This window comes from Giraffa tippelskirchi, chromosome 4 (genome assembly GCF_054371585.1).
Source record: "Giraffa tippelskirchi isolate mGirTip1 chromosome 4, T2T-mGirTip1v1.2.pri, whole genome shotgun sequence".
Taxonomy (NCBI): Eukaryota; Metazoa; Chordata; class Mammalia; order Artiodactyla; family Giraffidae; genus Giraffa; species Giraffa tippelskirchi.
The window spans coordinates 193,923,653-193,946,374 of record NC_137278.1 but is presented as its reverse complement, the minus strand read 5'-3'; the positions used below and the strand labels follow the sequence as shown (position 1 = coordinate 193,946,374).

The 22,722-nt window shown below is 39.5% G+C and overlaps 1 protein-coding gene and 1 long non-coding RNA gene across 4 annotated transcripts; one reads left to right on the top strand and one right to left on the bottom strand.

Annotated features, from left to right (window-relative positions):
• Positions 1-624: 624 nt before the first annotated feature.
• On the bottom strand, positions 625-21,028 carry LOC145545297 (C-type lectin domain family 1 member A). Of its 3 annotated transcripts, XM_081589411.1 has the most exons (6): positions 20,605-21,028; positions 9,605-9,703; positions 7,791-7,967; positions 6,445-6,596; positions 3,705-3,823; positions 625-1,665 (listed from the first exon to the last, which is right to left on the bottom strand). In XM_081589411.1, exons 1-6 carry the CDS (start codon positions 20,717-20,719, stop codon positions 1,491-1,493), a joined length of 837 nt encoding a protein of 278 aa, XP_081445537.1. In that variant the 5' UTR covers positions 20,720-21,028; the 3' UTR covers positions 625-1,490. The 3 variants fall into 3 exon arrangements, with proteins under 3 accessions (XP_081445537.1, XP_081445538.1, XP_081445540.1); XM_081589412.1 differs by lacking the exon at positions 9,605-9,703 and having other exon boundaries at positions 20,605-20,719; XM_081589414.1 differs by lacking the exons at positions 7,791-7,967; positions 9,605-9,703 and having other exon boundaries at positions 20,605-20,719.
• Positions 15,411-20,925, top strand: LOC145545298 (uncharacterized). The gene is made up of 2 exons (XR_014081996.1): positions 15,411-16,603; positions 16,746-20,925. It is a non-coding gene; the product is annotated as an uncharacterized LOC145545298 (long non-coding RNA).
• Positions 21,029-22,722: the final 1,694 nt, after the last annotated feature.

Below are 22,722 nucleotides of genomic sequence, written 5' to 3'. Positions count from 1 at the left end.
TTTTACTCAGTTCACAAAATCACTTGACTTTCTCATGAGGCAAGGCTTGAATAACACTTAATTGCTTAACTTAAAGCCTAATCTCTGTCTCTTGTTATGTGTTTATTATATCAACCATGATCATTAAACATCTGTACTAGTCATAGAAAATATTTTGTAATATCCACAGGTCCCCAGTGTAGGGGTCTCTGCAATTTGTTCACGAAAGAAGGTGTTTTTTGCTTGCTTTCACTCACCAATTTTTTAAAATTAAATCCCTTCTTTGCTTTGCTACAGATTTTTAATATCCGTTACATTATATATTAAAATGTAGATTATGAAACTCATTTCACATGTACCTCATTTCATTTAACAGTAACACCCTGAGAAAACTGTAAACATGCCCACTTTATGCCTAATGAAATAAGCTTTGTGAAGGAAAGTGATTTGTCTGATAATAAATTACAATAAGGGGGTCTCTAACTCTCATATTATGGCCACAAATGTAGTTCTTTCGGCACGACACAATAAATTAATGCAAAATTTGTTCAACAGTGAAGAAATTTCCTAGCTAACCAATGGAAAACTAAAGGGAAAATTCTTAAGAAAGAAATCTACAAGCAACAATTGATAAGTGACACAGTATTATGGGAATAAACACAACCATCTTCTCTTTATTGTATATTTGCTAATTTTTTGTCATTACACCGTGAGATAGATGTTTATGAAAAATAAAAGTGAAGCATCCCAGCTTCCACTGTTGAAAAACAAAGAATGATAACAGATTATCCTTTCTAGTGTTAAATCCCTAAAATTGACTTCTCTCTAAGCCAATGAAGTCAGTGTGTTGTGATGGTGTTATTTGGAATTTCTGCTATGTGTGTGCATATTGTTATTCTGAGCAGGGGACACCTCCACAAGAAGCCAGCTGTGTATATAGATGTCACAGTGTCCCTTTCATTTGCCACGATCTGATTAGATAACTTACCCTATCACAATTCAGTTGACTCATCCTTAGCCATATGCGGAACACATATGCATAACTAAAAAGCTTTAAAATTTAGAATGTTAAAACTATTCTCCTGAAGACAGCATGCCTCTCCCAGACTTCTTAGTTTCCTCAAATAATGAAATAATCAGTACTATTGCAAAAGCAACTACAAAATCTCAATAAGACACATATAACCACAACACTGACTGCTATCATATTTTGTGGAAGAGCACCTTGAAGTTGAGTTTTTCCCTAAATCATAAGTCCATTCTAAAATCGCCAACACTTTCCGTTATTTATATTTATTATTATTAAATCTTCAGTACCTGGGAGAGTACACGACTTAGCGACTAAACCACAGCAACACCTGGAAGGTATAACAGGGACTAAATGGACAGAAATAGGAATTGGACCCACACTAGGCCAGGTGCACATAAAGAGACTGAGTTCTGTTCTGCAGAGCAGAAGCTTCCAGCTCTCTGAAGGGGGCCTGCAGTTGTGGTTGTAGCTGAAGAACCGTTCACCTCCACCTTCGGCTCAGAGGCTCATGGAGACTCTGCACCTTCACCACGGCTGCAGCTTTTTCACAGGCACATCGTCTCAGCTCTCTGCAGTCCTTGGAGAAAGCCTTCCCATTGAGGATGGTCACACAGTCCCTGTTTCTCAGGCTGGTCAAATCTATCATAACCTCAAACCTCAGAAAAGAAAGAAAAAAGTTATTTTATCATAGCTTATTTCTAAAACAAGGAAAGTACATAGGGAGGGTTCTAAGCTAGATAAAGTTATAGAATAGACACCCAGAGTGAGTTTACTGAAGAGATGGGGTCACCGGCTTCTTTCCTCTCATCCCCTCAATTTCCTCGTACATTCCAGGGGCATCAGGTCACCCAAAACAACAAAAACTATTTCTGACTAAAATTAAAATACACATTGTCATCCAACTTATCATATGATTTTACTGCCATCTGAAAAATTATCTATCTTCTCTGTGACTCAGTTTATTTAACTGTAGAATAAAAAAAAATAATAATAATATGTACTCTCTCCTGGAAAAATAAATCTTATATAGGTACATAGGGATTTCCCTGGCAGCTCAGATGGTAAGGAATCTGCCTGCCATGCAGGAAACCCAGTTTGATACCTGGGTTGGGAAGATCCCCTGAAGAAGGGAATGGCAGCCCACTCCAGTATTCCTGCCTGGAGAATTCCATTAATAGAGGAACCTGGGGGGCTACAGTCCATGGAGTTGCACAGAGTCAGACATGACTGAGCGACTAACACTTTTCACTGTAGTTATACAGAAAGATGTCTGCTCAAACATGGCTTTAAATTGTTATACATTTTTAAATTAATTTTTATTGGAATAAAATTGCTTTACAATGTTACGTTAGTTTCTACTGTACAGCAAAGTGAATCAGCTATGCATGTGTGCGTGCTAAGTCACTTCAGTCATGTCTGACTCTTTGCAACCCCATGGACTGTGGCCTGCCTGGCTCTGCTGTCCATGAGGATTCTCCAGGCAAGAATACTGGAGTGGGTTGCCATGCCCTCCTCTAGGGGATCTTTCCAATGCAGGGATCGAACCCACATCTCTTACATCTCCTGCATTGGCAGGCATGTTTACCCACTGAGCCACCTGGGAAGCCCAAATCAGCTATATGCATACATATATCCTTTCTTTTTGGATTTCCCTCCCATTTAAGTCATCACAGAGCACTGAGTAGAGTTCCCTGTGCTATACAGCAGGTTCTCGTTAGTTATCTATTTTATACATTAGTATCAGTAGTGTATATATGTCAATCTTAATCTCCCAATTCATCCCAATTCACCCCTTCCGTTCCCCCTTGTTATCCATATATTTGTTTTCTATGTCTGTGTCTCTATTTCTGCTTCGCAAATAAGATCATCTATACCATTTTTTTAGATTCCACATATATTCATTAACATACAATATTTGTAATATATTTTGATGATATAGATACCATATTTACCAATCTCGAAGAATATACCATACTCATTCTTATCTAAATGCACATATAAGTAAAACTAATTTTTGGTAATATAATTGTTTATATTGTAAATCCTCAGAGTCTGCATTTTGAAACACATACTCCCCATTTCATTGCACAGAAAACCAAGAGATCTAAGATTTTACTTTAACTCTAGGTATTGACAAGTTGTAGAGTTGTGTGCAGGGAAGGCAATGGCACCCCACTCCAGTACTCTTGCCTGGAAAATCCCATGGACGGAGGAGCCTGGTAGGCTACAGTCCATGGGGTCACTAAAAGTCAGACATGATGGAGCGACTTCACTTTCACTTTTCCCTTTCATGCACTGGAGAAGGAAATGGCAACCCACTCCAGTATTCTTGCCTAGAGAATCCCAGGGACAGGGGAGCCTGGTGGGCTGCCGTCTATGGGGTGGCACAGAGTCGGACACGACTGAAGCGACTTAGCAGCAGCAGCAGCAGCAGAGTTGTGTGACCTTACACAGGTCACCATTACAACCTGGGCTTCAGTTGATTCATCTATAGCAGAGCTTCCTCTCTCTCTCCCTCTCTTTTTCGCTCTCTCTGTGTCAATGAATCCCATTTGGTTTCTCTCACTGATTTACGAGCCATTCTGAGAGTAAGTACTATATTCTGTATATATCTTTGATGTCCTCCTACACAGTATCTTGTCATTCAAGCAAAATCTATTAAATGCCTTTCCCATGAAACGTGCTAAAGGCTTACAGTCCGGAAGAGTACGGGGTTCCATCCATCCACAGCCAGGCCTTGCCGCTGCCATTGCGGGATAGCCCTGTCCAATAAGAGTAGAAAAACTCAGAGTAGCTCTGAGGCATGGCAAACTCCTGTGAAAGGCACACAAGAAAACCTTTAGCTTTAGAGATGTTGTAATATATACATGCAGATGCATATATATTGGCTGGCTTGCACTTTTAATACAAGAACAACATATGAGTCCTGCCCACACAACTAATAGGACATTTACAAAAATTAGTGTCCATCCTGAAGTCAGCTAATTTGCCCAAGTTAAAGAATTATTTTGTCTTAGTAAGCATGGACTGAATATTGATGTGCTAAAACCAAGAATCACATCAGCCAAGATTTAGAAATGATCCACTATTTTCAAGTCACAGGGTTAAATAAGATTGATATAAAAAAAATGCGGGAGACAGATTTGGAGACATCTGGGAAATGGAAGAATCTGGAAGGAAAAGTGCAGGAACGTGAAGCAATCTTCACAAATATATGCTACAGGGACTGACCAGGAAGGAGAATAGAATAATGCAAAAAAAATAGATAAAAGAGGAATTTATAAGGATGATTTATGTCTCAGATGAAGAAGAAAAATGTTTCATCCACTTGTATATACATTTTTGTGTATATACATATGTATAATTCCTTTTCTACTGTCCATATTGAAAAACATTTATTTCCCTCTATCTATTCTCATTCTTTAACACGGAATTTATCTAAATATATTATAATTATACATTTTTATGTCTTTCTTTTCCACAATACTATGAATTCCTTAAGGACATACACTTCATTTTATTTATTTTCCCATTCTTAACCCCTCAGATAATTAATGGCACATAACGGTTCAATAAAGATTATTGGAAATATAAATGAAGCTATTGCTAAGCAACAGTCATAGAACAGGCATATCAAAGGAACTGTAGCTGAAAATATTATCACCAAATAAATCATGACCCTTTCATGTTAAAAGTTCTATAAATAAATCATATGAAAGTGATTTAAATATATACAAATATACAAGGTACATGAGAGAAAATTACTATATAACTTTATAATAATATTTCCAGCCACTGAATATTATAGTGTTCTTCAGTGGTATATCTGAATCCTCAGTATATGCTGGAAGTGGAGGAAATGAAGAGAATAAGAAAAATTAACAGAGTTTATGCCAGGTTACACTGGCTTGGCCAAATAAATTGCCTCATTTTCTGCATAAACTAAGCCATCAAGAAAGGATGAAAAAGATTATTTTAGTAGATGAGAGAGACTGCAGAGTTTCATTCATCATAGATTTCAAGAAGTGGGAAGGAATTAGATGCAACTAGAAAGATGTTCTTCCCCGATGGCTCAGCAGGTAAAGAATCCACCTGCAATGCAGGAGGAGACCTGGGTTCAATCCCTGGGTCTGGAAGATCCCCTGGAGAAGGATATGGCAACCCACTCCAGTATTCTTGCCTGGAAAATCCCATGGACAGAGGAGCCTGGCGGGCTACAGTCCTTGGGGTGGCAATGAGTCGGAAACGACTGAGCATGATGTACAAAGACAAGTTTATAGAAAGATGTTAAGAGTTTGCAGACTTAGTTGAGTATTAATTTTAATCAAACAACTCTGTGCCATGACCCCTGCTGAAACAATGATAGATAAATAATGGTCATACTGCTTGAGGAATTTAATTCAAAGTCAATAACAAATGTAAGAGAAAAGGGAACAATCACAGCATTTTAATAGTGAATTTGAATTGTATCCCTGGTGGCTCAGAGGTTAAAGCGTCTGCCTCCAATGCGGGAGACCTGGGTTCGATCCCTGGGTGGGGAAGATCCTCTGGAGAAGGAAATGGCAAACCACTCCAGTATTCTTGCCTGGAGAATCCCATGGACGGAGGAGCCTGGTAGGCTACGGTCCATGGGGTCGCAAAGAGTTGGACATGACTGAGCGACGTCCCTTTCCCTTTCCCTTGAATTGTATGTACCTATCAATAAATGCCAATTTTATTTTCATATTTTCCTTGACCACTCTATGTTAGGGGATAAACTTCCAGAAGGCAAAATATTTATTTGCAGATTATGGAAATGATTTAATTACATGGTTTTCGATCAAAAGTTTTGTCCCTTTCACAGAAAGAGAGGACTTGCTATTTTCGTTCCTCTGGTATGGCACCAATATTGCTCCCTTCTTACACAAGCCAAAAGAGGTTAAGAAATTGAGACATTCTTTATTTGAGTCCTGACTGATGGTGAGTTTGAAGGGCTTTCTTTCATGTTTATAAAGGGTGGATATTTGTGGAGATCGTTCCACAAATGATGACCACAGGGGATCACTCAAAGCAATAAAAATAAGATTAAGCCTTGATTACAATAAATGAGAGAATCTGTGGACCTTGATTGCTTAGAATCTTTTTATTTAATAATTTTGATTGGAGTATAGTTGATTTACAATATTGCATTAGTTTCAAGTGTACAGCAAAGTGAATCAGTTATACATATATACACTTTTTTCTTTTTTTAGATTCTTTTCCCATATAGGTCATTACAGAGTATTGAATAGAGTTCCCTGTGCTATAAAGGGATTTTTTTGGGGGGGGGATAGAGGGATTTTTATATATAACATTGTGTATATGTTATTTATTTTGTACGTAACGGTATGTATATGTCAATCCCAATACCTCTTTCTGAGAATACTTCAAACACTCACCAAGCCTCAGGACCTTACCATCACTTCCTGTGTGTTTATCTTCAGCATAGTCGAGTTCTCAGCAATGCAGAAATATTCACAGCCCTGCCAACTCTTGCTTTCTTTATAGAATTGGTAGCATTTGTCCCCATGCCATTTCCATTTTTCTGGGCAAGGGCTACATCTGTGTTCTTGAAAAGAAACCAAGTTTAGTAAGTTATTTTCTACCCTGTCTTCCTTCTCTTAAAATCACATAATATTTAATGGCCCAAGAAACTGTTGGTTCTTTCTCTCTCTTAGATATTTAATTGCCCAGGCAATGATAATTATAAATGTTTACTGAATACCTACTCTACGCCAGGGATTATAGTTGGGTTTACAGCAGGAACAAAAACAATACAGTGGGAGTTAGAACAGACATGATCTGCTTTCTTGGGCAATGGACTCTAGTTATAAATGGTTAGAACTTCAAATTTCTTGCCCTGTGTAATTCAGCATAAAGAAAGTGTATTCAGTTTCATAAAGAACCTTTTCATCTGTTCAGAAACTCAATATGCATTGGATTTGAGAAATCACTGAAGTTTCTATAATTTTCTTCCTCAATATCCTCTTATACAGTAGTACAAGGATTTTTTTAATGAAATATATAGCAATAGGATATGGATTATTTTCTCACTCAAATATAAGTAAATAAAATTTTAGAAAAAGACCACATAAATACTAAGCCAAGAATGAATTAAACCAGCAAATCTCCATGGGTCAGAAGTTAAGATGGACATCAGAGTCAGAGAAGTAAGTGCACAGGCCAAGGGTGACGGACTGAGTGGGTAGTGACTATAAATACAAGAACGAGGCTCTCAGAGCCATGGTCTAACACCTATGTGGGCACACGGTCCTGGGCCTTTAAGAGTTGGGTATCTGAAACCAAGTCCCTTGTGGGTATGCAGTGAGATGAAAATCCCATCATTCCACAAAAAAAATCTTTACTGTAAAAGCAATCCAGTGTCAAAATGTTGACATCTTAAAATCTGAGGTCAACACGTAAATGTTTATTATATTCTTGTTTGTATTTTTCTATTCGAAATAGTTCATAAGGTAACCCTGTATGTTATTTACTTGTAGTGTTATTTTGGTTATTCAAAGTTAATTGTACTTATTATTTAAAAATGTCTGAACTCGATGAATCCCCTCCTGTACTATAAAACAGACACAGTTGAACTACATGATCTTGATAACTGGGGATGACCTGGCTGTTCAAACCCTTTATTAAGTTTGCCAGATGACTTGCTGAAGAATACATGGTTCCCAGGTACACAGAGGGGAGAATCAGCTCTGTATGGACAGATGTGCTGAGACCAGAGCAAAGCTCAGTGATCAGGACTCACCTCCAGTTTTGTTATAGAGCTCACGACAGAGTTTCTCAGCCACGTGATACAGAGTTTCTGCAAGTTTCCTGTTTTGGGTTCGGAGAGATTGCAGCTGTCGGGAGAGATTCCCCAATCTTTCCTCCTTTTGCAAAATGCTGTCTTGCTGAGTGTTGGAGAGCTGATAGAACTGAAAAACTAACCCAAATTACCAAGTGAGGCTGGACAGCTTATTTCTTCACTTTTATTTCTATTGTCTACACCTGGGGAAAACAAAATAGTACATTGTTTGAGATCCCAGGCTCTGAGATCTCATAGTGCCTACATTCAGGTTTGGATTCTAGTCTATAATAAATTGCATTGCCCTGGGCAAATGAATTTCTCTATTTCCTTATCTGAAAATGTAGAGTTATAATAACTGTTCCCAGCTTCAGGGATAAATTCCTTAAACATATTTACTGTTCAATAAATCTTTCTGTGTATACTGTCAAACCATTACTCAACCTAAAAGTATAAATCATTTATCTATTAATCATTATATTGAGTACTGACAATGTACCATATGTTTTTATCACATTCATAGTAATATTATCATTTCTATATTTTATAGCTTTGTAAACTGGGCTCAGTGAGAACAAGTAATTTTCTCAATATGACTAGGCTAGAAAATTTCAACTTAGCTTTAAATTCCAAGTTTCTAAATCTAAGTAGAAACATCCTTCATGAATCATGAGAGTTGCTTTATATCACTGAAAAGAATATTGCCTGCAAAACAACAGTTATATCAAAATTGGAGAGCCACGGTAGACACATTAAGATACACTTTAAAAAAATTTTTTTTAATATAAGATTACAAACAAGTTCTAAAATTTCCTATAAAAATGCAATTTTTGACATTAAAACCTGCTTTTACTGTTAACCACTTTCTTCAACTGTTCAGGACATATTGTTGTAGGGTCCCATCTGTTGAAATAAATTTATCCCCTTTCTTTTTTGAGTTTTAAACTTTATTCTTACTAGTTTGAAAATTAAAGACTTTTATACACGAATTCTTCTTTATTTGATTTCCACAAGTCTCTGCAAAATGATTCTATAATAATTTCTTGGACGTTTTTATTACAATAGTGTGTGTGTGTGTGTGTGTGTGTGTGTGTGTGTGTGTTAGCCGCTCAGTCGTGTCTGACTCTTTGCAAGTCCATGGACTGTAGCCCGCCAGGCTCCTCTGTTCATGGAATTTTCCATGAACAGGAAAGAATACTGAAATATTCTTGGAAATAAGTTGCCATTCCTTTCTCCAGAGGATCTTCCAGATCCAGGGATCAAACCCAGGTCTCTGGCATTGCAGGCAGATTTTTTACCATCTGAGCCACCAGGGAAGCTCCCTCCTTTTTAAAATAATATTTAATATTAAATATTATAGTGACTAAAGACTTGGTCTCTTCTCTGGACCTTGAGGAGGTTGGATATAAATTAAATCTTTCCCTCTGCATGGCCCACCGAGCCATAAATCCCAGAAACAAAAATCACTGCAGCTGTAGTCTTTTGTGGAATGGAAAAGGGCTGATGTGTACATTCATTAAAAATTGCTGATGTTAAATATTGATGTATTAACTGACAAAAACCTTCTTATCGCAAACTGAATTAAACGTTTAGCTGGAAAGTGATTGTCGTATTTTAATGCTTCTTCTACTATACTCATCATTTATAGGGTTTCATCTGAATAAGGACTTATTCACAGGCTCCAGAATCAAAGTTAAAAAAAAATAATAAGTATTTCTCATCCTAGACAAACCTTGAAACCAGGGATCCTCCCCCAAGTCAGAGTGCGGACTTACACACAAACCCCAGAGCTGCCAGGCCAATCAGCAGCACCAAACAGAGACTCAGCAGGATCAGGGCCACTGGACGCCAAGCAGAAGAGGGACGCCGGTGCTCTGCGGGGAACAGAAGCAAAGACAGGGTTTCAACTTTTTCTTCCTCTTGGATCTACATCAGTAGCAAGGGAGTAAGAGGCGTTGGTTCTGACAGGTTTCAGGGTCTAGATACCATTCCCTCGGTCCCAGGTGATAGCAACAAGGCTCCAGGCCAGGCTTGATTTAATCTCTGCTAGATTATTTCACAAGCCCCGCCCACTTCTACGTTCCTTCTCCACTCAGTCCTACTTTGCATTGAATCAATTTTTGCATTACTGTTAACCTTCTTTTTGCCAGAGTTAAAGTCGCAAAAGACTCTCACGAAAATGCCTTAACAAAGAACAATTTTTCACATCGTTAAAAAAGAAGTACTGTGTTGTTTCTTTTTGCAAAACACTCCCTTTCCCAGTTCGAAAAAAGCAAATTGCCTGTTAGTAATGAGGCACTATTGGTAGAGAATCCTCCTGTCAAACGCAACAAAAGCGAGTCTGATCGCTGGATCAGGAAGATTCCCCTGGAGGAGGAAATGGCACCCTACTCCAATATTCTTGCTTGGGAAATGCCATGGGCTGAGAAGCCTGGCAGGCTACAGTCTTTGGGACAGCAAAGATTCAGACACAACTGAGCTACTGAACACAGGCACACACAATGAGAAGTTATTGTTTTACTGTTTCTTTTCTGGAATTTATTTGTTGAAAGTCCTTCTTATTTTGCTTGTTCATTCATTTGATTTTTTAGCTCCAAAAATAGATGATAAATGCAACATGATCATCAGTTTTTCAATGACGGATTTAAGTAATCCCAACCTTGTACCCATTAAGGAATAGGACAAAAAAAAAAAACTGTAGCCAGCATCTTTCCCTTGCCCACATTGCACAAGCTTGCCTTCTGATGACTGCATAGGTTCTGCTGAGTCAGAGATAAGCTCATCACCTTGTGAGGTCAGCTATCAATCTGAATAACTAGCAATATCTGACCAGGAAGACCCACAGTCAGATGCAAGTATCCTCTAGCATTGTGATAAAAATTAAAGGGCAGTTAAACTCTCAAACCCTGGTCTCTTTGTAACCTGTGAGTTTCACTTCATTGGGAATTCAAATTAGGTTCAAAAGCAGGAAAATTAAAGACATATAAATTCATTTCCTCTTTAGCAAAGTCTTCTGCATGATAAATTTCAGATACAGAGATTTGTACTATGCATTATTTCCAAATGGGGAATGATAACTATTAATAGTAAAGATAGTATAGTAGTAGAAAATATGATCAATATCCTCTGAGACTTACCACCAAACAGGGAAAATAAGTAAAAATCAGGATCCAGACATTGATATATTTCAAAATGCGAATCTTATTTTAATTTTATAATCATATCTTTTCACAAACACTTTCAATGGTGTGCATTATTTTTAGGATAAAATCCATTATCACTTTTCCTAAAGATAGATGGCTCTTTTAAAAAAGTGGGCATTTAATTATTGTACTTCTCAACTTAAAAACCGCCAATAGGGGAGATTCCCTGGTGGTCCAGTGGTTAAGAATCTGTCTGCCAGTGCAGAGGACATGGGTTCGATCCCTGGTCCAGGAAGATCCCACGTAAGTGGGGCAACTAAGCCTGAGAGTGTGGCAACTAGTGAAGCCTGGCATGCCCTAGAGAGCCTCTGCTCTGCAACAAGAGGCCACTGCAGTGAAAAGCCCATGTACCACTACTAGAGAGTAGCCCCTATTCAGTTCAACCAGAGAAAGCCAACACCCAGCAATGAAGACCCAGCACAGCCAAAAAAAAAAAAACTGCCAATAGCTTTATTGCACTTAGAATAAAATTCTACAAGCATCTTTTTAATCTGGAGCCTATTTAGGTCTCTCATCCATTTCTGAACTACCCTCCTCTCACTCAAACAGTTTAGTCACAGTGACCTTCTGTTAATCCTTGATCCCAACCACTGTGTCCCTGTCTTAGTACCTTTGGATTAGCTCTGTTTATACTCCTGCATTAATCAGTCCTCAGGTGGGTTACTGGTACCTACTTGCAATCCAGCTTTCCATTTAAATGGTGCATCCTTGTAAGATGTCACTGGGAGTTCATCTCTAGCACATCATCCCATTATGTATGTATGTCACACACAAAAAAAGATTACTAAGTGATATTCCATGGCCTTTCTTTGCTTTTGTCTATTTCCTCTGCTTGAATGTACATTCCATTAAAACAGTGATCTCATCGGGACGTCCCTGGTGGTCCAATGGTTAAGAATCCACCTTGCAATACAGGGCACATAGGTTTGATCCCTGGTCAGGGAACTAGGATCCCACACGCTGCAGAGAAACTAAGCCCGGGGGCTGCAGCTCCTGAGTCTGCGTGCCACAACCAGAGGGTCCTTGCCCTGCAGTGTAAGATCCTACATGATGCCTGGATGATACAACTAATACTTGAAGCATCCAAATAAATAAGATAATACAAATAATAAAAACAATGATCTTGTCTATCTTGTTCACCAATGTATTTCCAGCACTGAAAATAGTGCCTGGCCATATAAGGGCTGAATACATATTTGAGGGCTTCCCTCACAGCTCAATCCGTAAAGAATCTGCCTGCGATGCAGGAGACCCAGATTCGATCTCTGGGTCAGGAAGATCCCCTGGAGAAGGAAATGGTAACCTACTCCAGTATTCTTGCCTGGAGAATCCCCTGGATAGAGGAGCCTAGCAGGCTACAGTCCATGGGGTCGCAAGAGTCGGACAGGACTTAGTGACAAAACCACCACCATCACATATTTGAAGGAGCAAATGCATGAAGGATGAAATTATGAAAAACTAATATTACCTAAACTATGTAATTTTTACAGAAGCACAGAGCACTGTCTAACATTAAACTTTGCAGGTTGATTTTTTTATTTTTTTAATCTATTGACTTTTCAGCAATATTTCTGACAGCAGAGGGCAGACTCAGCTAAATTCATCTCCTGGCCAAACTGGTTTCTAGACACTGACTTAAGTGACGTTCTGAAGCATAAGCAGATATAGTAGAGATTTGCTTCTCTGTTTCCTTCAAGCGGCTGGTCTATCTGGTTTGGTCTAAATTTTTCTGGAAATTGGTAGCTACTCATGATAGCATCCTTAAGGATATCTCAAATCAGCAGAACATGAAAGCGTAAGATCAGAGAGCCAAATACAGCGTAAGCTAAACATCCTCCCGCAAACCCTATGTCTCTTTAAAGTTCTGTATATCCTAGATAGCTCAAGAAAATTAACCAGATGGATGTTTCTAGATTCCAGAGGCAAGTATATATGTAGACCCACCACCATGGTAGCTTTATTTTTCTCTCTCATCTATTCAGTTCAGTCGTGTCCGACTCTTTGCGACCCCATGGGCTGCAGCACACCAGGCTTCCTACCATCAAATATATTATATATTCTGCTTATTGGGGGTAGTGGGGAGGAACTGTGGGAGAAGAACTGACCCAGCACTAGGAAACCAGGCTTCCATGATGGAGAGACTATAGTATTGAAAGTTTTACTTATTCCTTTTCTTTGAAGTTATTTTTCCCTCTAGGTATTTTTTTTTCTAACTGAATTTAATTTTCCCGAGTTTTGTTCCAAGCACCCTACCCTAAAATAAGAAAAATAAGCTGCCTGGAGGTGCTTCGGTTTGGCTTGGCTTTATTATGGCTTTATTTTTTGGAAGACAACTCAGATGCGGTCTCCTGAGGCATGTTTAGAAAAAGGTGTGGTCAGGCCAAGGAATGATACCAAACATCCCTAGGAATAATAAGATATATATAGAAAAAAAACACCTTTTTCCTGTAACCTCTTACTATAATATGCTATAAAAGGCTGTAGTGCTAAGGCCAAGTTTTGAATAAAAATCCCTTTGTAGTTACAAGAAATTTTATGGATGAAAACAGTTGTCTTACTTGAACAACTGCCTTTCATCAGGCATCAAGGAAGAGTTTGTACACCTCCACTCCCAGGGCCTCTAAGAAATAGAACATTGTTGAATGTAGACTTTTTAAATGCCTCTAAAATAAGAATGGTCCTAAAAGCTTGAAAAGACACAAAAAATTTAAATAATTTGCATAAAGTCACATTGCAAACTGGGCTTCCCAGGTTGCTCAGTGGTAAAGAACCCGCCTGACAATGCAGGTTCGATCCCTGGGTTGGGAAGATTCCCTGGAGAAGGAAATGTTAACCCATTCCAGTATTCTTGCCTGGGAAATGTCATGGACAGAGGAGCCAGATGGGCTACAGTCCATGAGGTCACAAAAGTCAGACATGACTTAAACACTAAACAACAGTTATATGTCCAATCGAGTTTCATTTCTGAAATATATTTCAAAGATAACATTACTATTAACGATAATTGCTAACATTTCTTGAGTTACTGAGATAAATACTGTATAGGAATTAATATATTCATCCTTACAACTACGTTATGAGGTAGATACTATTATCATCTCAGTGTTACAGATAGGCAGCTGAGTCCTAGAGAAGTTAATAAGGCAATTACCCAAGGATACACAGCTACTGATAATAGTACTTATTGAGTGTGTTACGTATGTTTTAGTATTTCATTTGAATCTCCCAATAATTATTCAAGAGGGCACTACTTTAAACTTTTATTTGGATAAGAAAACTGCAGTGCCCAAGAGCTGCTTAATTTTCTTATGGTTGCACAGCTAGTAAATGATGGAGCCAGATATGCTACCCAAGCATTCATTCTAGAGCTGAATATTTTTTAAAGGTGATTTTATTTTGTTATTTATTGGCTGAGCATCATGTGTGATCCTCGTTCCCTGACCAGGGACTGAACTTGTGTCCCCCAGAACTGGCAGCACAGAGTCCTAACCACTGGACCAGCAGGGAAGTCCCAGAGCTGAATATTTTAAATCATTTCCCAATCCTCCCAACAAATCTCACATTAATATTTGCCTTTGAAGGAAGCTCCACATGGAATTACAGAAACACTAGCATTTCACCACTTGCAACTTTTCACGTCTGTGTTGTAAATGTCTTAATAAGAGTCACCTTAAATTCATACATTCTCCACTCTACCACCAAGGTGAGCTTACTAAATTTATATCTCCCTCAAGGTTAAACTGTTCCTCAGCTATAAAAGGTCCTGCATAGAAGCATCCCCTCCTACTCTTCAGCCTCAGTTGCCCCAAACCACCCCCCCCATCACTCCCTCCTTTTGAGGACCACACATTCCTCAGACCAACAGTCTATCTTGCCGTCTTGTTTGACTCTGCTGATGATTCCCAAAATTGCCTGGATCTAAATTCCAATCTGACATCCACGCCCCATCTCTTCCCTTTGTAGTTTTGTCTTCCTTCTTTTATCCATGGATATACTGCACCAAGCTAGCTCTTATCTCTGCGCTTTTGTCTTTCCACATGTGGTTGTCACTCTGGAAAGGCCACCCAGGGCCAGACTTGCTCTTCCTGGAAAACCTGAACTTAGACTTACAGACTAGATCAAATGTCACCTCGTTCAAAGATACCCACGTGTGTAAACACTGTCAGTAACTTACTCATTCCTCTTTGCTTCTGTGACTTCCTACATGTGTTCAATAGCGGTACGTGACATGCTCTTCCAATTACAATTCAGATCATTCCTTCCACTTCTCCAAGCCCTAAAAATAGTCTCCCCAGTGCCTACCATAATGTTTGAATTTTAGTAGGCATGAATTAAAGATGTGTTGAAACAATTAGAAGCGGTTTATTCCTTTTCTATATAGTTTTTTCTTTTATTTATGTTATTATGGAGCTCTTGGCTTTTTGTGGGGGGAGGGAGGCTTCAGAGCATGTGGGATCTTAGTTCCCCAACCAGGGACGGAACCCGAGCATCCTACATTGGAAGAGCGGAGTCTTAACCACTGGACTGCCAGAGAGGTTCCTACGCCATGTCTCTTGAATGAAGGGTTTGTGCTGTGGTTGCGGAAATGAAGCTAAAAATCTTGGAAAAATTCAAAAATATTATAATTAATATGAGTAAGGGAAAAGTGGGACTTGAATTTATTAAAGGCTTTCTTCTTACTGTTATTTTCTCCTTAAACACAAATACGTTTTCATATTTTTTGATAGGGTTATAGTTAGGCAGGAAATTTGACCCATAGTTATTTCATTCTCTCTCTCTCTCTGGCACATTATTACTGTGAAGTGCTGTAATTGCACCTCTTTTCAATCTACAATTGAGTTAGAATCTCTTACACTGTAAAAAAATAATTTTAGAAACCACCCATACAACCCCGCAACACATTAGCTCTAACATTTTACCTTTTCTCTCTACAGCCAGGCTCCTCAAAAAAGAAGACAGAAAGCAGAAGAAAAAAGAAAGAAGAAAAATTACTTAAATTATGTATTTTCTCTCTTAACTACTATGAAAAATGACCAATAATCCATTTTCCTTTCTATTTCTAATAAAATGTTTTTTACCTTCCTCTTGCTTGAACTCCCTGCAGTATTGCTTATTATTTTTAAAATTTGCTGTTTATTACCATTGGCTTGTCCATTTCTCTCAAAGTTAGTGTCTCTTGGCTTCCTAGAAGCCTCTCTCTCCTGCTCCGCATCCATCACTCATTGTTAGTGGGCCCTACTGGGCCTCTTTCTCAGCCTGTCCCTCAATTATATTTCCAAAGATTCTCTCCTTGGCTTACTTTGTCTTACTTTGTTTTCATTTTACTTTCCTCAGAGATCTCATTCAGCAAGTTTAATCCCTACCTAAAAGCCATCAATTCTCACGTGTATTGGGTTGGACAAAAAGTTTGAGTTTTTCTGTAACATCTTATGGAAGAACTCAAATGAACTTTTTAGCCAAGCCTACAGGCTTCCCTTGGAGAGGGCAGTGGCACCCCACTCCAGTACTCTTGCCTGGAAAATCCCATGGACAGAGGAGCCTGGTAGGCTGCAGTCCATGGGGTCGCTAAGAGTCGGACACGACTGAGCGACTTCACTTTCACTTTTCACTTTCATGCATTGGAGAAGGAAATGGCAACCCACTCCAGTGTTCTTGCCTGGAGAATCCCAGGGACAGAGGAGCCTGGTGGGCTGCCGTCTATGGGGTCGCACAGAGTCGGACACGACTGAAGTGACTTAGCAGCAGCAACGGGCTTCCCTTGTGGCTCAGCTGGTAAAGAATCCGCCCGCAATGTGGGAGACCTGGGTTCGATCCCTGGGTTGGGAAGATCCACTGGAGAAGGGAAAGGCTACCCACTCCAGGATTCTGGCCTGGAGAATTCCATGGACTGTATAGTCCATGGGGTCGCAAAGAGTCGGATATGACTGAGCGACTTGCGCTTCACTTCCTACATGTAGCTCAGAATCCTTACCTCGGACCCACATGCGATACATACAAGTGTCTTTAGGCAACTCCAAGTGCTTGCGCCTTCTCTTACACTCATGTCACACTCACACTGAATCCATCATTTTTCCTTGTCCTCTCGTAGCTTCTTTCTTAGTTAATGGGAGCACCATCTACATAACATCAGATGGAACCCAGTCAACCTATACTCTCCTCCTCCTCGCCTTCCCCCTTTGTAACTGGTCACCAATACTTTAAACACTCCCTTCTCAATATCTTTCATATCTAATTCCCCCTCCTCATTCCCACACTACTTTAGCTCAGGTTCTTCTCACCTCATGCTTAGACTAAAGTAAAAGCTGGGTATTAGCTCATCCAGCTTTATATTCCTTCAAAACATCCCCCTCCAACTCTACCCCTCAGCCATAATATATTTCGTTCTCTGTAATACAGTTACATAAGACTGCCATGGCTTTCCTCTTATGTGCCTGGCTGCCTGTAGCAACCCCAGCCCCTTAAGCCCTCCCAATTCTGTTCCCATATCACAAGAAACATCTTAAAGTTAAGTCCACTCAATGGTCACTCCCTCTTTCAAATCTTTCCTGATCTCTACCCTTACCAGACAGAAATGACCAATCCCTCTAGAAGAGCATGCCCCATCACACCACTGCATCACACTTGCTGTTCACTTGGTAACTTTCTTATTCTTTACATTTCCTCATAAGCAGGGATCATATCATATTTGAAATTATATCCTCAGTGCTTTGCAACATGCCTGGCGTGACACGGACCTCAAGCATAAGTGTAGGGAAAGGAGGTCTAAGAGTGTTGTCTTTCATTTTTATTTTGAACCCTTTGAATTATTTGGCATGTTTTAAACACAGATGTAAATTTTATATCAAAAATTGAAAACTAGAAAATAAGTGAATATGTATAATTTATTTTTATTCATTCTAAAGAAAACATTCAATTTTCCCAGGCATAATTGTGTCACAATCTTAAACTGAATATGAATCTTCTGCATTGCTGAAAAACTCCCAGAGTAGTTGTTGCTGTTATTTTTAGCAGCAAAATGATATCAGATCTGTTTCTAATAAATAATGAGGCTTCTATTGTGACAGTCCTCTAAATACTTGCATTATCATGAAATGGAAACAAAATATCAGACATGTAGTGTAAGACAACTATTATCAGATGTTTGCCTTCAAGACACTTTGACCTCCACTCCTGCTTCAATTGCCATTTTTACAAAAAGGTTGCCAGATGTTTCAGCTGGTGTTTTATCCTGCTCCACCCCTGTCTCCACCCTCCAACCTCAGCAGAACTTACTGGTACACCCCGTTCCTGATTATGCTGATCACTAAGCCTGTGAGAGTTCCCAGCTCTAGTCAAAGGTGAAAATGAAGTTGTACACAAGCCACTTGAAACCACCATCCTGAGAGCTGACTCTTCACAGGATTTGTTAGAGGAAAACATAGCATATCCTATTACACATATCCGGTGGCTACAGAAACTGACATCCCAAAGTTATCACTTTGTTTCATATCAAGGAGGCTGAAAATTTCCAGGATCTAGTACCAGAAACCAGATACTTTAGTGTAAATAAATCAATGAATAAAATGTAAAAAGCTGCCACAAGAATCCCAGGTGGCACAGTGGTAAAGAATCCACCTGCCAGTGAAGGAGATGCAAGACACTCAGGTTCAGTCCCTGGGTTGAGAAGATTCTTTGGAGAAGGAAATGGCAACCCACTCCAGTATCCTTGCCTGGAAAATCCCATGGACAGAGGAGCCTGGCGGGCTATAGTCCATGGGGCTGCAAAGAGTTGGACATGACTGAGCACATAAATAGACAAAAAAAAAGGGTGCTACATCAGTGGATCATAGGTCGAGAGTCATTCAACAAACAGAAAATGAATGGAAAAGTTGAGTAAGGAAAAGGAAGAAAATCTAAAAGCTTTTTGATAAAGGAGAAACAACAGTGAAAAGGTGTATGTCTAGATTTCAAAAGGTGAAGAAAATCTGGATATAGTCAAAAAGTTAGTACATATGAAGATACAGGCACTAAATGAATATCTGTCTGATGTAAACCCACACAAAATTTTTAAACAGATCACTCCAAGAATTCTCAAGGAATGAATGAAATATTGAAAAGAAATTTACATTTTTGATGTGTCTGCAATGTGCCAAGGACTTTATCTAGCTATCAACCTTAGTACTTAGAGCCACCTGATAAGAGAGATTTTGTTACTTCTATTTAACATTAGTTCAAGTTAATAAGAATCAATATGCATAAGCGCTTAGAAAAATATCAAGCACATAATAAGCACTGTATACATGATTACCATCATTAACACTTTGTAAACAAGGTAGCTGAGGCCCCAAAATACTTAAGTAACTTATCTAATATCACATAGTTAGTAAGTGGCACTTCTGGTACTGGACTTCCCTGGTGGCTCAGTGGTAAAGAATCCACCTACCAAGGCAGGAGACATGGGTTCAATCCCTGGGTCAGGAAGATCCCCTGGAGAAGGAAATGGCAACCCACTCCAGTATTCTTGCCTGGACAATCCCACGGACAGAGGAGCCTGGCAGGCTAGAGTCCATGGCAGGCTCGAGTCCATGGGGTTGCAAAGGAGACAGATACGACTGAGCAACTAAATAACACCTTGTGGTATTAGAACCTAGTCCTGTCTCTACTATAGTTTGAGATCTTTTTACTAGAACTCAGGTCACATTTCTGCCTTGGATTGTCTAAATTTACTAGGAAATAAAATCCTTCTTCTCTGACTGAGAAAAATATATATGTATATATGTGTGCATGCTAAGCCGCTGCAGTTGTGTCTGACTTTGTGTGACTTCATGGAGTCATAGCATATGACATGACTAAAATTACTTTCACAATTTAATCCAATCATTTCAATTATATTCTAGGAGTCAAGAGAACAAAAGGGAATGAGATGGGATGTAATTTCAACTGCAGCCATTATTTATACCACCAAATCATAGAATTTCAGAGGTGAAGGGACATTAGAAAGCATTTATTTTGATACCCTCTCATTTCACAGATAATAAAACCAAACCCCTGATGGTGGTGTGACTCTCCCTAGGCCTCACAACTTCAAGATGCAGAATTATTACAACGCATTATCGGGGTTGGAGTATCTGCTTGGAAACGCCTCTCTAAAGCCATGAGTTCAAAACTAGCAGAGGTAGCCTTTATCAATCTAAATTTCCAGATCAGATCACAGATGGTAACTAAAACAGCATTGGATCTGACCTTCACTGGGAACACAGGAAGGAGAAAAGACATTGCTCTAACTGTCCATTCAATCTCACGTTTGCCTGTGTGCTACACAAAATGGTAAAAGCAACACACCCTCAAGTGCAAACCACTCTGCCAGAGATAGACTCTTAGAAAAACCTCTGTGCATATACTGAGCTTAATTTTTTCACGTGTTCATATATGTGGCATACAAGTTGTAGTTAAGTGCACAGATATGCATCATTGTAAATCACAGAAACATTTTCTCTCTTTCCTCCACTTGGTACCCTCCTAGGCTAGGAAGGTGGTACCCTAGCTCATCTCCTGCATTTCTCAAGGGTCTGACCAACTTGGACTACAGGTACCTGTATGGCCAAGCTCTGGCCGCTGGGATGTAGCAGAGGCTTGAGAATGCAGGCTCATCGTAGTGTCTCCATCAGCATCCAGCATGTCCCGCGTGCTGCTGAACTTGGCCAGCATCTGGATTCCTGCACGGGTGACCGTGGGCTGCGGCTGGATTTCCCCAAGTGAGACGGTTCAGAGACCGAGGCACTGAAAGGCATGCCTGAGGTTCTCCTCCCTGAGTAAGTAGTAGGAGAAGCCTCGGACTCCAGTTCCTGCCTGGAGAGGCCCGGCCCCTGTCCTGTGAACTTGAGCTCTTATTGCCAAATCCGTCAGGCTGAGGGGAAACAGCGTGTGTTTTCTATCGGGGCGGTCTCCGGCTGAACAATCATCCAAGGGATTGCCCTTCTCGGCTCTCTTTTGTTTGTTAGTACTTCCTGTGCAACTACAACCTAAAAAGGCGGCAAGAATTTACAATCGCCAGAAGGAAGGTTCCCAGCAATAATCCCAGAGGGACCTCACAAGGTTCTTAGCCATCACACACTCCCTGAGTCACTCAGATCTAGTTTAATCTGCCTGTGCCTTTGTGAAAAGAAATTATCGGACTAGCCTCTTCCTTTCTCTGAGGGCAGAAGGTAAAGCAGGGTCCCCAACCTGTGGGGATGGACTGGTACCTGCTGTCAGATCAACCTTGGCATTAGGTTTGAAATAAAGTACACACCTGGTCTTAGATCCCTGGATATGTCCCAGTATCTCCCAGTTTATTGTCTATGGGAACCTGAATAGAATTTGTATCTTACCGTTGTGTAAAAATTATATAAATCTTAATTATGCTGAATTGGTTCATAGTGTTTTTCAGGTTTACTATATCCTTCTACTTCTCTGTATATTCGTGCTATTAATTTTTGAGAGTTTGATGTTGAAACTCCAACTAAAAATCTTAATTTATGTACTTAAAAATAACTGCAATATATAACCTTGTTTTATATTTTCCAAGTCTCCTCTAAATGTGTTATCATATTTTCATAATTTAAAAAAGAAAAAAGAAAGAAAATAGTAAGATGATTTAAAAAATAAATAAAGTGCACAATAAACGTGATGCACTTGAATCATCCTGAAACTATCCCCTGCACCCCTGGTCCATGGAAAAATTATCTTCCACAAAATTGGTCTCTGGTGCCAAAAAGGTTAGTGTAGGAACCAGTGTGCACTTGGAAAATGAAGAGACTTCACCCTATAGGCTTTATAAGGTAAAGCATTGAATACAGGGAATGTCAGCCTAAGAGAGTCCTTTCGTTATTGCTGTTTTAGTCTCTGTTGCAACCCCATGGACTGTAGCCCACCAGGCTCCTCTGTCCATGGGATTTCCCAGGGAAGAATACTGGAGTAAGTTGCCATTTCCTTCTCCAGAGCATCTTCTTGACCCAGGGATCAAATGCACGTCTCCTGCATTGGCAGGCAGATTCTTCACCATCTGAGCCACCAGAGAAGTCCTATGAATTTAATGTGGCACTAATCTCAAAACTTTTCCTTCCAATTCTGCCTTGCAGGGTTAGTGTTAGAGAAAATAGATGGAGATTGACTTACACTTAAATTGGGAAGTGGAAGTCTTCCACTTTCATTTTACAAAAAGGGAGATTAAGTCCAGTAAGATGAAGCGATTATTCTACAGATACATCGCTGGTGAGCTTTAAAAATGCTCTCTTGTAGTTGTCAATTCAATGATCTTTCAGTGAAAGTGAAATTTCCTCAGTCCTGTCCGACTCTTTGCAACCTCATGGACTATACAGTACATGGAATTCTCTAGGTCATAATACTGAAGTGGGTAGCCTTCTCCAAGGGATCTTCCCAACCCAGGGATCAAACGCAGGCTTCCCACACTGTAGGTGGATTCTTTACCAGCTGAGCCACAAGGGAAGCCCTTATATACAATATATAGGCTCAATTAAACATTTTATTATATAATTACACATTTAGTACCCGATGGTCATGAACATTCACATATTTTACTGGAAGTCAGAAATTTTAGGACTATTACTACCTATGACTTTAGAAAGCCAGGTAACCGTTTTTTTTGCTTAAATTTATTAAGCTGAGAAAGAAACAAGAAGACTGCTTTAAATAATATCCAAATTGTTTTC

What these genes read in the sequence shown, in the direction of transcription:
- LOC145545297 (XM_081589411.1), bottom strand. Translation starts at nt 20,719, where the DNA reads ATGCTGGCCAAGTTCAGCAGCACGCGGGACATGCTGGATGCTGATGGA. An exon ending in GGCAGCTCTGGGGTTTGTGT is followed by an intron (nt 7,968 to 9,604) that starts GTAAGTCCGCAC and finishes AATTTGGGTTAG; the next exon opens with TTTTTCAGTTCTATCAGCTC. An exon ending in TAAACACACAGGAAGTGATG is followed by an intron (nt 3,824 to 6,444) that starts GTAAGGTCCTGA and finishes TGCCTTTCACAG; the next exon opens with GAGTTTGCCATGCCTCAGAG.